General features: G+C 46.3%; 1 protein-coding gene across 4 annotated transcripts in view; it reads left to right on the top strand.

Annotated features, from left to right (window-relative positions):
* CORO2B (coronin 2B) overlaps positions 1–15937 on the top strand; it is a 581091-nt gene that overhangs the window by 511894 nt on the left and 53260 nt on the right. For all 4 annotated transcript variants that reach the window (XM_086957966.1, XM_086957970.1, XM_086957968.1 and 1 more), the window contains one exon: positions 4977–5073. In XM_086957966.1, coding sequence (XP_086814092.1) covers positions 4977–5073 — 97 coding nt within the window. The remainder of the gene's footprint in view (positions 1–4976; positions 5074–15937) is intronic.

The following is a 15937-nucleotide window of genomic DNA, read 5'->3' as shown; positions in this document are numbered from 1 at the left end:
CAATCTGGCATACAGTTCCATCAGGATACATTTGGCTGCAATGGCAGCTTATCTTCAAAACAGACAGCATATTTCTCTTTTCAGGGTGCCAGCCATTAAAGCTTTTATGGAGGGACTCAAGAGAGTGATTCCTCCCAGACACCCTCCTTCTCCTGTCTGGAATCTCAACTTAGTTCTCACCAGATTAATGGGACCACCCTTTGAACCTCTTCACTCTTGTGAGATACAGTTTCTCACATGGAAAGTGGCCTTTATAGTGGCAATCACATCGCTAAGAAGAGTTAGTGAGCTTCAAGCACTAACTATTCAAGAGCCTTTCATGCAGGTTCATGCTAATAGGGTAGTGCTGCGTACCAACCCCACTTTCATGCCTAAGGTGGTGTCACAGTTCCACATTAACCAAACCATAGAGCTACCCGTTTTCTTCCCAAATCCTGATTCAGTGGCAGAACGAGCTCTGCACACTTTAGATGTTAAAAGAGCTCTCCTGTATTACGTTGACAGGACAACTAAGCAACTATTTGTTGCCTTCTCCCCACAACACAAAGGCAACCCCATTTCCAAAGCAGGTATAGCCAGATGGATTGTTAAGTGCATACAGATCTGTTATCAAAAAGCTAAACGCACATTAACAGTTCCCCCAAGAGCGCATTCCACACGCAAGTTAGGGGCATCCATGGCTTTCCTAGGTAACATTCCCCTAGAGGATATATGTAGAGCAGCCACATGGTCCACCATACATACATTTACCAAACACTACTGCGTAGATGTACACTCCAAACAGCAAGCTGCTGTAGGACAGGCTGTTCTCAAAACTCTTTTTCAGACTGCTGCAGCTGGCACGGGCAACCACCGCTAAGGAGGTAACTGCTATTTATTCTATGCACAGATATGAATTCAGCAGCCCACATGCCTCGAACGGAATATGCTACTTACCAGTATGCATCTGTTCTTGGCATGTAGGGCTGTTGACATTCATATCGCCCGCCCTCCTCCCCGGTGCCTGTAGCAGCTGTAGGCATGGTCATCACTTACTGTATTACACTCCATCTCTGCCACAATGGCGAAAAACAATCTGAGGATGGAGAGGATGCCCATGCGCACTGAAGTCCAGGGGAGGAGCCACCTATCTCGTGATACTTCGAAGACTCTTCCAGGACAACAATGTGCAATCATCCGGACCCAATACTAGGCGGCGATCTATGCACAGATATGAATGTCAGCAGCCCTACAGGCCAAGAACAGACGCATACTGGTAAGTAGCATATTCCTTATGAATGATGCATTTTCACTCAGACATGACAGGCACCAGCTGAATTCATGGATATCTTAGCCATGAGGTTGAGAAAGGTGGTTGCATTCTGCAACTTTCATACGCTGACCAATGAAGAAGACCTGATACTCCTCGGAATTATTAAAAATGGTTACACCACAGGGTTCAGATTGAAACTGCTGAATGTTTCAAGGTCTTTAAAAAAGATGCTGGCATTTGACACCATAGAGGCCCTGTCTAATTTCCACACTGTGAGCATGGAACGAAGTAAGGAAATTCAAAACAGAGGTTTGCAACATGTGTTTAGGATACAGTGAATGAATCGTAATGATGAACGCCTTGCCAAAGTTTGATTAAATCAGCTGCAGGTATGAGTTGTTCTAACCCCAAACTAGGCATTACCTAGACCGCATTGTGCAGGCAGGTACATGAGTAGAGGTGCCACCATCAGCCAAGAAGTGCCGGGTGTATTTTCAATGCTAATGTTTGGACCTATTCCTAGCATCAGTCTGTATATTTAGTAATCATTATTTTAACACTCTTTTCTATATAACACCCATAGCCACATCTGATAATGCAAACAAAATATTCAACAATGTTAAGACCTTTTCAGCAAGCTAAATTTGGTCACACTTCCCTCCTTGCTGTATTTCAGTCCTCTGTACCATCCAAACTGAATATTTTACTTACTGCTATAAACCGATTATGTTCTTTACCCTATATGCATCTGTTCGTTTCAAGTAGTGCTGTAGAGTCACATGTGTACAGACATTTTTCATTTGACATGATTCTCTCCCTTCATGAATGGTCACTGTTCTTTTATACTCACTACTCCAAACCTACTCCCACCCGTCGGGTGAAAAACAGTCTAACACTGGAGCTGGGGCATGTGCGACCAAAGGAGGCGCCACTGACACCCCATGACTCGAAAGACTTCTTTGAAAGAAAAACAATTTGCAATCGTCTGAGTCCAAAATAATATTGCCAGAGTATGCAGAGGATGTGAAGCTACAGTTATACATGTCACACACAGATGCTTATAGGGTAAGTAACACTCCTTTATCTGTACTGAGTTCAAATATTCAATAATTATGGCGCTATAATGGACAGGTAAGAGACACTTCGAGGGATCTCCATTCATAAGGGGCATTTTGTTCTAAACAAGTGGGTCCCTCGATAGTAGGCATCCTACACATTGTTTGCTCCTCTAACATATAAAAAAACAATGTCATAATATTTGAACTTTAGAGTATAATACAGAAAAGGTGTCTTTACTTTGTGTCTCGTGACCAGCTCTTGAAAGTCATATGACAGACCTCGGTCCTTGCTACTGGGATGATAACTTTGCAAAGGTGGGAAAGATATCTCAGCGGTCATCACTTTTCATGAGAGCGCCACATAAGATTCTTAGCAGAAATCCGAGCATCCGGCTCATGCTATGAAGCAAAGAATGTGAAAGAGTTACTTCATGTTTTTTCCCCTTCTTTTTCAAGTGAGGCACCAAGTTGCCTGTGTGAAACCTGGGACATTAAATAAAGTTAGCAGCTATAAATCTATAGAATAGATATTAACGCCATCAAAGAAGTAATATCTACATGTCTCCTATATAATGTCACAACTCACTACCACAAATCTACGTATGTACTTTCACACCATTAAAGTCCAGTTTCCCAACTTATTGAAATCTCAAGAAAATCATTAGACATCGGGTAATAACCACTGATGAATAAAATGTACCCCAAGATCAACTGTTCCCTGAGCTACATCCTATTAGCTCAATCACTGGCCCTGTGTCATGTTTGCCTCCAATAGTAGTTGTACATAAGCAAGACACCAACCAAATGAGAATATGTTTGGTTAGGCACGTCTTCAAGTACCAGGTTCATGTGGTTTGCGGTGCCTAGGTATTGTGCAAAGGCTGCTTTATGGACCAGATGACAGGGTCGGGTTTCTTTTGCTTTCTGTTCCCTTCCCTGCTGCTGCTTGTCATATTTCGCCAGGCTTCTGATGGTGCAACCAAGGTACAAACCACTGGAAGAGAAAGAAGAATTGATAACAAGTGGGTACATGTTCCTAGAAGGCTTAAACAATACATATTTAACCCCTTGCCCGTGGCCGGAATTCCGCTCCTGTGCGGCACATTCCGATCGCGGATGTGGTCGTGACGGCTCCCGGCCGTCATCAGCACACGAGCACTGTGTGCCATGACGGACGTGAGCTGTCACCAGCACACAAGGGGTTAAAGAACTTAGGGGCATATGTATCAACATCCAGATTTGCGAATTTCAAATAGAGATTTTTTAGAAATCGGTATTTGAGATTTGCAAATTGGTATGTATGTAGAAATTCGCATTTTTTTTGCGATTTCTTAAAATTCCTTAATTGTGATTAGCAAATTGCGAATCGCAATAAAGGAATAATTTCCCATTCATTTCTATGGGCGAGGAGGCCCATAGGAATGAATGTGAAGTTATTCTCAATTTGCAATTCGCAAATTGAGAATCGCAAATTGAGAATAATTTCAAGGGTGCCATAAGGGCATGTATGTGAGCCACATGGCACCTTCACAAATGCAAAAACAGTGCTTTTGTGAAAGAAATCGCAAATTACCACCAACTTCAAGTTGGTGGTAATTTGCGATTTCTTAATGAGAAATCGCACAACTTGGGTGCTTCATACATTGCACTTAAGGAATCGCAAAATTTGCGATTCCTTAAATGCAATAGCAAAATAAGGAATCGCAAATTTGCGATTCCTTATTTTACACTCAAATGCGCTACATACATACCATTTAGCGAAAATGAGTTTGCAAATGCTGAAATTCTGCGAATTTCGGCGTTTACCGACCCATTTGAGCTTCATACATATGGCCCTTAGACATTGTGGGCAGTAGCACAACCATGTGTTCTTACCAGATTGGTGAGTTGGTGACAGCATTCCTGCAGAAATGTCAGCAAATGTGCCATGCTTATGGGCTGCCAAAGTTCCTAATTGTACCTTCTGCTCGGTGCATGCTTCGACAATTAGCTCTGCTCTTGTTCAGCCCCTTAACTCATATGTCTGATCCACATCTAATCTCAAAGTGTGTTCCAACCATGAGTATTTATTATGTTCTATCTCTTAGCTTAATGTGGTTTGTCTCAAAGCTCAGAATTCCTTCTCCTAATTCATACTTTCACCTCTTGGTTCAACGTATGCACCTCCTCCCAGCTCATGCTTTCCAACTCCTAGGCTATCATGTGAACCACCTCTTAGGTCTGCATTTGCACTTCTTTTTAGCTCATTTTCTCCCTGTCACCTTAACAGCTCAATTCATGTTCTACCTATTAGCTCAGCATATATTCCAACTCTTAGCTCAGTGCATGCTCCATCACTTAGCTTCGCATACGCTCCATGTTTTAGCTCAGTGTGTGCCTTCTATTGGCTCAGTATGTGTCCTAACAGTTTACCCAGCATGGGTACCACCACGCCTTAGCTCGGCATATGATCCTCCTGTTATCCCTGCATGTCTTATTCTTTGCTCAGGGTGTGGGTTCTACCTTTTAGGTCTGTGGGTTCCATCTCTTAGCTCAGAAGCTATTCCATTTCTTGCCTAAGTTCTGTATTTGTTTGCTGCATACTTTAGGGTTTATTGAGAATTTACTAAAAGGACAGTTCTTTGCCTCATTCCTAATTTTGTTTTGTGTCCTGTCTGATATTTCAGGGCGACGGAAACATCCGTTATTATGAGATCATGGGTGAAAAGCCATATTTGAATTACCTCATGGAATTCAGGTCACCAGCACCTCAGAAAGGACTAGGTAAGGATCCCTCTGGGGTTTGCCCTTTTCTAACTGTCTACAAAATGAAAACAAGCAAATGTATTTTGGGGGCGTTCTACGAGATTTTGGATTTGGCAAACCTTTTATCCATCTATTTGAATGAATTCCCCTTTACCTCCACTCACTCCAGTAACATCAAGGCACCGAATCCCCTGCACCCATTACTCAAAGCATCTTCCTGCAGAGAAGAAAGAAAAGAGGCTGAAGTGATAATATGGGAGAGTGCATGTTGACAATATGGATTTTACACACTAGGCTATGTCACTGAGTTGCTAGTAGAACTGGGGCAGAATCGTCCACTTGTCAGACAAAGCACAGTGGGGGTTCAGAGGCACATGCTTGTCAGAAATCTAACTTTCTTCCATAGAGGCTTGTTCACCTTAACTGAAGATTGCAAGCTTCTGTATAACTCATTTTTTGGAATGGAGGCTTGCGGTTTCTTCTGTTGATCGCAGCAGATCATGTGCTTTGTTTCTCTACCTAGAATGGTTAGCCAGTCTTAATTTAGGAGGATTAGAGATGGTCTCTCTGCTTGTAGCCAGGAATAGTAAATAACAATACACATTTGTGTAATTTGTTCCACAGACCATCAGGGATGTGTTAATATGAGTGCTACATAGTTTAATTGGTGACAAAAATTGGTTTTCTTCACCCTATTACTGGGTCACAACTTTCCCGGTCCTGAGCTGTCCATTCACAGGTATTATTCGGATGTTCCCTTCACTTGTATTCAGACTATCCCGAAGCCACTGTTAGACTTTATTTTGTAATGTGTAATGTAATTATGATTACATTGTAATGTCACCAACTACACTTTTTTCCAAGCAATTTTATTTTTCATTAACAATCGTCCTCTTAGGCAATTACTACAAGTCGCTTGGGGGCATATTGTGGTGTTTCAGAAACTCCCAACCCCCTTACATTTGCCTGCCACTGTTTCAAACCTCAATCGCTATCTACCAGCCAGGTACCTTTGCAGGTGCACATCACAGCATTTGTGGTATCGGCGTGCACATTATGTATGTTGAAGCATTCCAAGAACATCTCACCCCTTTTCTACCATGCAATAAAAAAATATTCATTTGTGTTACTGTGAGAAAGTGCCACCTTTCTTGTATTGGTATGCCCCCACTTTTTTCTAAACTGCTGATGTGCTTTGACTGAGTGTGCCCTGGGCTCCTGCCAACCAGGTACCCAGGGCCTGTGTTCCTTCCCTAAAACTGTGTTGAAACTAAAACCCAATTGGCATCTCTGGCCACCTGTCAGCCACTAGTAAATGGTACCCTAGATACCCAGGGCATGGTGATCAGAGAAGACCCCTGATGGCTGCAGCACTTATTGTGCCACCCGCAGGGGCCCTGTACACTGACACCCACACACTGCCTTTGCAGGCTGAGTGTCTAAGTGCAGAACTAAACAAAGAGTCGACATGGCACACATCCCTGTGTCCCATGCCCAAATAACTCACTGCCCTGGCATACTTCAGTCACCCCTCTAGCTGGATACCCTATGCCAGAGGTGTGGGCACAAGTGCATGAGCCCTGTGCCCCTACAGTACCTAGGGCCATTCCTGGGCACAGTACCTGATGCCATTAAGAGTATATGGTGCTGGGAGGTTGTCATTACGAACTCCACAGCACCATAATGGCTACACTGAAAACTGACAAGTTTGGTACCAAACTTCTCCAGTATTAGGGGTGTCTTTCATAGATTCACATGCTTGAATATATTCCCTGTCGTCGAAGTGGGAGTCCCACGGTACATAAAATAGCAGTAATATATGCATATATAAATACAATTACCATAATTATATAAATATATATACATACATAAAATACAGTAAAGTATCCAGAAAAGTCAAAAGTACCATAGAACAGAATAGGCCCATAGAAAGCCTAAGGGAGAAACTCAACTTAGTAACATATCAGTGTCATTATGTTTTGGTCCACATTCCAGCCAATCAGGCTGTAGCTCCCTCTAGAACCTTCTCCTCAGAAGTTCAAGTCCTCAGATTTTCTACCGCACGTCGTGTGAAGGGAGTCTTCCTGAGCTCTGCTCAGTTTTCAACTTACTTAGCTGTTTTTTCTACTCTAAATGTCTTCTTCAAGGAAATCTTTGTTCAGTTCTTGTCCATCCTGTGGAAAACTGCGTCTCTTTCATGAAGATCCACACAGTAAATGTATATTCTGTCTCTACCCGGACCATGAAGTGAAGACCTGTAAGTACTGTCGTACATTTCCACCTAAAACTTTAAGGGACAGAGAGGCCCGTCTCCTTCTGTGGCTTCAGAAGTTGAAGACAACGGACACTGTGGTCTCGGAGGATGAGAGTGGCTCTTCTTTTCAGTCAAAGACCTCTCAAAAGCGTGGGTCGGAGTCAGAGATGCCTTCTCCTTTTCTTAAGAAAAAGAGACTTGTTGAAATCTCTAAAGTTGTCTCCCCACAGGATTTACCTCCAATTGCGCCTACGAGACCTGGTTCTCTGGCGTCATTGTCCAAAGCCATGCCTTCTTCCTCAAAAACGGGCACCGGCTCGTCGACGGGCTCGTCGACGCGTCCGTTGACGACATCGACGACGAAATCCGTGGATGCTGTCTCCACGTCGACGACGACTTGCTCTATGTCTTCGAGAACTACGACAACGACGTCCACCTCGACGACGACATCACACGAGGTGAGGCCCATTACCTCTGTCTTGAAGATCTCGTCGACTGCTGCTAAATCCACCTCGTCGACGAAGAAACATCAGTCCACGCACCTTTCGTCGACGCACTCCTCGTCGTCGACCAAGATTACAGCATCGTCGACGGGTCGTTGCCCGTCGACAGGACCTGCCTCGTCGACGACTACGTCGACGTCGACGTCTGCCTTACCGTCGACGACGGCTTCGTTGACGGCTACTACTTCGTCGACGGTCCACCCTTCGTCGACGGCGAAAAAATCTTCATCGACGAAGACTAAGTCACATCCGTCAACGGATTCCTTGCATGTGGACACAGTGTAGACGCCTCAACCGGCTGTTGACTCTTCCATCGCCACGTCGACGGGCTCGTCGACGCTGCACCATTCTTTGGCCACAGCTACCACCTTCACAGTGGTCACTGCTTCCACGCTCAAACGAATACCTCTAATACAATTGAGTCCTATTAAGAGTGGTCCTACTTTTCCTGACAAATTATTTCAGTCTGCGGAGGAGGATTCCAATGATGATTCAGAGCTGGATAATACCTTTGGACAAGCGACTAGTCCATCCGAGCTGCACATCAAGTGCCAGGATTATGATGAGGAGGAGGTAGAATACGTCGAAGATGGGACAGATCTTTTTCCAGTAGATAGGTCTGAAGCACCTATGTCAGACCAAACGACACAGATACCACTGTCTTTGGTAAGGAATCTGCAGCACATGCTGGACGATTATAACCGCAGATTTCCTCCATCTAGGCCTGTTTCTCCAGTACCGCAACCTCCTCCGCAACCACAAGCCTCTGCACCAGTTCCGTCAAGGTCACTGGTGCGTGCCCAGCCTGATATGGACAATGACGATCCTGACCCTCAAAGTACGGATCCGAATGATGATGACGACAATGCCCTTCAAGAGTGGGATGATTACAGGGCTCACACACCTTCAACCCCACCAACGTCGCCATTAGCTGCGCCTCCTGTGGACATTGGCAGCTTCCACAACTTGATGGTCCGCGCTGCTAAGAGATTTCATCTCACTTTAGACGTCCAACAGACTGACTGTTTTCTCTGCGATTTTAAAGACCTACCTCAAAGGCAAGCCCACACTATTTCAATAATTGACCACATTTGGGATGAAGGTCTCAAATTGATGGAGCGACCGAATTCGATCCCGGCTGTCCTGCCAAGACTCGATAAAAAATATAAAGCACCAGCAGATTCTCCAACATGTTTGGTGTCTCAACCAAAGGCGGATTCCGTCATTACTCAGGCGGCCCAAAAGAGGTCTCGCAATCCTTCCACACCCCTTACTTCTCCTCCAGATCAGGAAGGCCGAAAGCTGGATTCCATAGGGAAAAAGTTTACCACCATGGCAGACACCACTGTAAGGGCAGCTAATTCCTTGGCTATTCTTGGGCGATATGACCGCCAAATGTGGTCCGAGATTGCAGCATTGCTCCCACAACTTCCGGATGCTATTCGCACAGAAGCACAAGCCATCATTCAGGAGGGTGAAAAGATCTCCTCAGAGATCATTGATTGCACCATTGATATCTCCTCTACGGGGTTTAGACAGTTGGCAGGAGCTGCTGTTTTAAAGCGTCAAGGCTGGGTAAAATCAACAGCATTTCTCCCTGAAGTCCAAGCTAAAGTCCTCGATCTACCCTATGATGGTGAATCTCTTTTCGGGAAACATGTTGACGAGGTCCTCGAATCGATCAAAAAAGACACAGATACGGCCAAGGCGTTGGGATCTCTCCAATATAAAAAACTGCCTTTTCGAGGAGCACGTGGTAGAGGTGGCAACTTTTGCACTTTTCGTGGACCAAACCAATATCGCTCCTACAATGACAACCGGCAAAGACAAACTTACCAATCCCAGAGTCGTCAGACCTCCTCCAGACTATACCAAAGAAAAACTACCTACAGAGGTGGTTCAAATGCAAAGAAACAGTGACAGTCCCAGCGTCAATTTTCCACCCACTGAAAGAATTGGAGGTCGAATCTCAAATTACATCTTGATTTGGTCCAACATTACTTCCGATCAGTGGGTCCTAGATCTGATTTCAAAAGGACATACCTTGTTATTCAAAAGATTTCCTCCAAATCGCCCTCCTACTGGCCCGCCTCCTCCCCATTTCAAAGAACTTTTGACTCAAGTCAAATTGATGATCCGTAAAGGTGCTATCGAGGTAATACCACAAGGCCAGCAGGGCAAAGGGTTTTACTCCCGCTTTTTTCTAGTCAAGAAAAAATCGGGGGAATGGCGCCCAATTTTGGATCTACGGGCTTTGAACAAATTCATCACGTCAAAAACTTTTCAAATGTTGACACTGCTACAGATTCTACATTACCTCAATCCCGGAGAGTTCTTCTCCACGATCGACCTCCAGGACACATATTTTCATGTGCCGATTCACCCCAGGCACAGAAAATATCTTTGTTTTACAGTCGGACACCTACACTTCCAATTCAGAGTCCTGCCATTCGGCCTCCGTTCAGCACTGAGGGTCTTTACCAAGATCATGGCCCCGGTAGCTGCTTTTCTGCGCCTACAAGGCATCCAGTTTTATCCATACCTGGACGATTGTCTCATAAAGGCTCCGAACCTCCAACCGGCAATACAGCATACTCAGTCTTGCATCTCCATTGTTCGGGACTTGGGCCTTTCCATCAATTGCCAGAAGTCACACTTTCGCCCGTCTCAGCGGCGAGATTTTCTAGGAGCCTCACTAGATTCTCAGCTGGCAAAGGTTTTTGTTTCCCAGGAGACACAAGACCGCATGCTCAAGATGGTACGATCCCTGCAGTCAAAACTGTACGTTTCAGTCCGGATGTTGAAATAATTCCTAGGCATGGCTTCCTCCGCCGTACAGTTGATTCCCCACTGCAGGCTACATATGAGGGTTGTCCAAGAGGAGTTAGACAAGCAGTGGAAACAGATCTTCGGATCATTCAACGACAGGATCCTTCTCACGCCCCGCTTTCAGGTGGCTCTGGAGTGGTGGGCTCACCCTCCTAACATATCCATGGGTCGGTCTTTTCAAGACGCTACTCTGACTCTGACGCTTACAACCGATGCATCCCTGGAGGGCTGGGGAGCGCATCTCGAAGGACTGTCAGTACAAGGAAAGTGGACTGCAATCCAACGCACTTGGCATATAAACCGCCTAGAGCTTCTTGCGATCTTCCTTGCCCTGAAATCTTTTCAACGGATAGTTCAAGGCCAATCTCTGCTGGTGAGGACAGACAACACCACCAGCATGCATTACCTGAACAAACAGGGCGGCACAAGGTCCCTTCTGCGTTCCCAGCAAGCACAGGAGATATGGAAATGGGGGATTTGTCATCAGATTCATCATACAGCCATCCATGTGCCGGGTGTTTCCAATGTTCTGGCGGATTCGCTCAGCAGGTCTCTCTCGGGCAACCACGAGTGGGAACTCAACCAACCAACTCTCGAGTTCATTTTCCGCCAGTGGGGCCAGCCGCAGATGGATCTCTTTGCGACTGCCACCAACAGAAAATGCCAACGCTTTGCAAGTCTTCATCCCCACAGAGAGTCGAGCGGAAATGCATTTTCGATCAGCTGGTTGAACAAATTCAGCTACGCTTTCCCTCCGCTTCCTCTGATTCCGCGCCTGTTGCACAGGATGAGGCTTCAACCCTGCCATATCATCCTGATCGCACCCAAGTGGCCGCGGCGCCCATGGTTCTCGGACCTGCTCTTGTTCTCCCAGAACGAGCCAATATCGCTTCATCCTCTGCCTCACCTCCTCACGATGCAGCAGGGGCAAATTTGCCATCCAGATCCGGCATACCTCCAGCTCCATGCCTGGAACCTGAACACCATGAATTTGCGCTTCTAACCATCGACGCTGATTGCAGAGAGGTGTTAGCGCACGCCCGAGCTCCTTCCACCATTAAAACCTATCAGTTGAAGTGGAAGCGTTTCTGTGTCTGGTGCCACACCACAGCCTTGGATCCGATGACCGCCAAACCAGAACAGATCCTGCCTTTCTTCCTATCCCTTGCAAAGTCAGAACTTTCCCACTCCACTTTGAAGGTATTTTTGGCAGATCTCTCCCGCTTCCGTCATGATGGTTCTACCTCGCTGTATTCATCTAGAATCATCCAACAGTTTTTCAAAGGCCTCTTCCGTATGTTTCCTCCCATTCCTCAACCTCCGCCTGCTTGGCGCCTAAACCTGGTTTTGTCTCAGCTCCTCCTACCTCCTTCGAACCCATCCACTCCGCAAGCTTAAAATTCCTCATGTGGAAAGTTGCCCTATTGCTCGCCTTGTCGTCATCCTGGCGTGTCAGTGACATTCAGGCATTCACAATTCAGCCTCCTTTTCTCCAGTTCTCCAAGGAGGCTGTTACGCTACGTACTAATCCTAAATTTATTCCGAAAGTCCCCAGTGATTTCCATCTCAATGAGCCGGTCATTTTAAAGACTTTCTTTCCTGATCCACAAACTCCTGAGGAACGTTCATTACATTCCCTGGATTTGAAGCGTTTTCTCAAGTTTTACATTCAGCGCACTGCATCCTTCAGGAAATCGGATCAACTATTCGTTGCCTATGGCCCGATCTGCAAAGGACAACCTGTTATCAAACAAACTATTACTAGGTGGATTTCTTCTACCATTACTTTTTGTCATCAATGGCCTGGCAAGCCTCTTCCAGCTCCAGTACGTGCTCATTCAACTAGAGCTGTGTCCGCTTCTACTGCCCTCTTTGCGGGGGTACCTCTGCGGCACATTTGCAGAGCTGCTACGTGGTCGAGCAGCCATACTGTTACGAAGCACTACTGTCTGCAGTCAACAGACGCCGCAGATGCAGCAGTAGGACAAGCGGTGCTGCGGAATCTTTTCCATTAAAGGTGAGCCTCTGTTGCTACCCGCCTCCAGTCATAAAGGTTTTTCTCTTGAATAATGATAGATTACATATTTATGATATGTTCTTATATGCTTGAAATTTACTGTTACCTTTATGACTTATATGATGATTTACTGCTTTCTACTCTTATTCAAGCATGTGAATCTATGAAAGACACCCCTAATACTGGAGAAGAACATAAGTTACTTACCTGTAAACTGTGGCTCTCCAGTGTTGGTGTCTTTCATAGATTCACATGCGACCCTCCCTTCCTCCCCTCAGAGGCTCTCTTCTCCTCAGGCACTTTTGGTTACTTTGTGCTACGAAAATCTGAGGACTTGGGCTTCTGAGGAGAAGGTTCTAGAGGGAGCTACAGCCTGATTGGCTGGAATGTGGACCAAAACATAATGACACTGATATGTTACTAAGTTGAGTTTCTCCCTTAGGCTTTCTATGGGCCTATTCTGTTCTATGGTACTTTTGAGTTTTCTGGATACTTTACTGTATTTTATGTATGTATATATATTTATATAATTATGGTAATTTTATTTATATATTCATATATTACTGCTATTTTATGTACTGTGGGACTCCCACTTCGACGACGGGGAATATATTAAAGCACGTGAATCTATGAAAGTCACCAATACTGAAGAACCACAGTTTACAGGTAAGTAACTTATGTTCTTCTCACCACATTAAACCCGCACTGATGCCAGTGTGGGATTTCATGTAAAATGCACCAGAAGGCTTCTTAGAGATGCCCCCTGAAAACCTAACCTACAATCCAGGTCTGGGTTGAGTGTCTGCAGAGGCTGCCACACAGCAGACATGTTGCTGGACCCCTGGGTGGAGAGCCCCCGCTCTCCTGGGCCTGCAACAATGCACATCCTGGTCGAGGTGCTAGGTCTCCTCCCCCAGGATGGGCAGGGGGAAGCTTCAAAGGCATGCCGCCTCAGTGAGCTTCTCCAGACCAATTGCTGTACTCAGCAACTGGCCCCCACCGGTTCTAACCCCCACTCTGGCGGGAAGACTGGCGGGAAACCCTACGTCAGGAAGGGGGGTGTGCCAGCCGGTGCCAACCCCACACCTCAGGTTCGAGAGGCGAGGTGAATCACGACCCCGGGCTCAAACCATCTTGAAGATGAGGAACCCTGCCCAATCACAGCTAGGCTCCTGCCCCCCTCCCACAGGAGAGGAGCAGGCTAGGGGGTGTACCTACCCCAGGACAGGGACCTATTGGTCCCTGCCCTTGCCCTACCTGTAATGCCCCTAAATTTAGTATTTAGGGGCACCCTGAACCTTCCTTCCTCAGATCCCGATAAAAGAAGAAAGAAGATCAAGAAGAAGACCCGCTGTACAGCTGCTAACAACGGGACGATACCCACTAACTTAGGCCACACCTACCTGTCTGTCGATCCTGGACCCAGCTCCTGCTTAAACCCGGCGACTCCTGAGGACAGCAACCTTGGGACACCCTGAGGACCTGCCTGCCTTAACCCTCTTAAAGACTGGGTGTTAGAATTGGGGGGTCTCTAGTTGGCAGAGGTATACACTTCTGACAAATAGGGACCCACCTCCTCTAGTCAGGGCAAGGGGATCACACACTCGGATAACCCCAGGTCACCCCCTTGGTAGCTTGGCAGAGCAGATAGGCTTATCTCAGAGGCAGTGTGTTAAGCATTTATGACCACATACAGTAATAAAGTGAATAACACCACAAATGGACACAACACAGAAGGTATTATAAAAATAAGGATGTTTATATAAGGCTTAGCACAAGACCAAATAACGACAAAAATATACCACAATCTTAATAAATACTCTTTGGAAGGAAAAATAATAGTTCAGGTAAAGTCTCTTCTTAGTAAACGGTTCTTTAGCAACAAAAGTAAATCTTCTTCTTTAAAGCACAGTTCTTGGCAACAATGTAACCCCCACAGGAGTCACATGACGTTGAGGCAAAGTTATCTCAAAGGTTCGGCGTCGACCGCGAGGAGTGCTACGTCGAGCTCGGAGTTGAAACAGACCCCACAAACACAGTACCTTTGGAAATGAAGAAACGATGTTCCACGGTGTCGAGATGTATCGGCGTCGAGTCTTCGGCGTCGATCGGGCCTCGGAGTCGGAGCGATCTGCAGCGGCATTGACAGGTGTCAGGCTGGAGCAGCGCTCACAGTGGCGAAGCGGGATACGGCGTCAGCGTCAATGTCGTTGTTGCAAGAGTGAGCAGCCCTCACGGCGTCGCGAAAGGGCTGCGGCTTCGATGCGATCAGCGGCGGCGTCGACACAGGGTCACTTGGAGCAGGAGCTGAACTCACTACTCACTGGCATCGCTACTGGCTTCGATCGGGCCCGGCGGCCGGCGTCGAAGGAGCGGGACACTGAAGCCGTTACTCACGATGTCGAGCTGGATTCGGCTGCGTCCGTCGACGTCAAGATTGCTGGTTTCTTTAGAATATTGGAAGCACCACGCTCCAGTTCAAGTAGATGATGAAGTCCTTTAGCCCTGTGACTTCAGCAGGAGACTGGCACTCTTCTAGTCCTTGGAGATTTTCTTGGCAAAGCTTGAGAGTACACACTCGGTTCCTCTCTCCTTGTTCCTGGGCAAAAATAAAGAAGCAACTGCAGGTTTCCCCCCAGCAAACAGCACTCTGGCAGAAGGGGTAGGCAAGTCCTTGGATCAGCAGGCTTCTGTCCTTGGTGTAGGTTTCCTTGTCAGAAGTGATCTAAATTCTTGATTCGGGGGTCCTTCTCTTATACCCCTTTTCTGCTTTGATCTCTTTGTCCAGGCAGGGGAATTCCCCCCATGTAGGTTTTGTTGTGGGTGTTGCCAGGCCGAGGCACCTGGCCTATTCACTGTGCAGGGCAGAGTCCTCAGCCGCCCAGCAGGAGGTGGAGCCAGCATTGTTACTGGCAGGAGCAGGGCTATCAGTCGCCCGGCAGGAGGTGGAGCCAGTATTGTGTCAGGCAGGGCAGGCTATCAGGAACTACTCTTCCCTCACTCTAAACGCAAATGCCTCATTCACCCCACACTGACTCATTCAGACCTCTAGAGCCACCCAGCTCCTGTCACACACACACACCAAACAAGCAGAAACCGGTAAATAGTTAAACAAGAAACTAGTCACTTTCTAAAAGTGCTAGTTTCAAACTCAGAATCTAAAAACCATCCATCCTAAAGGATGTGTTATTAAATTCTGAGTTCAGGGATACTAAACTCGACTTTCCACCATGCTCTCTGAGTCTGTTTGGATTATATAGGGTAATAATTCCAGCAGCT

This window comes from Lissotriton vulgaris, chromosome 2_1, assembly GCF_964263255.1.
Source record: "Lissotriton vulgaris chromosome 2_1, aLisVul1.2, whole genome shotgun sequence".
NCBI lineage: Eukaryota > Metazoa > Chordata > Amphibia > Caudata > Salamandridae > Lissotriton > Lissotriton vulgaris.
Note: the sequence above shows the minus strand (reverse complement) of the source record. Positions and strands in the feature narration are given on the sequence as shown.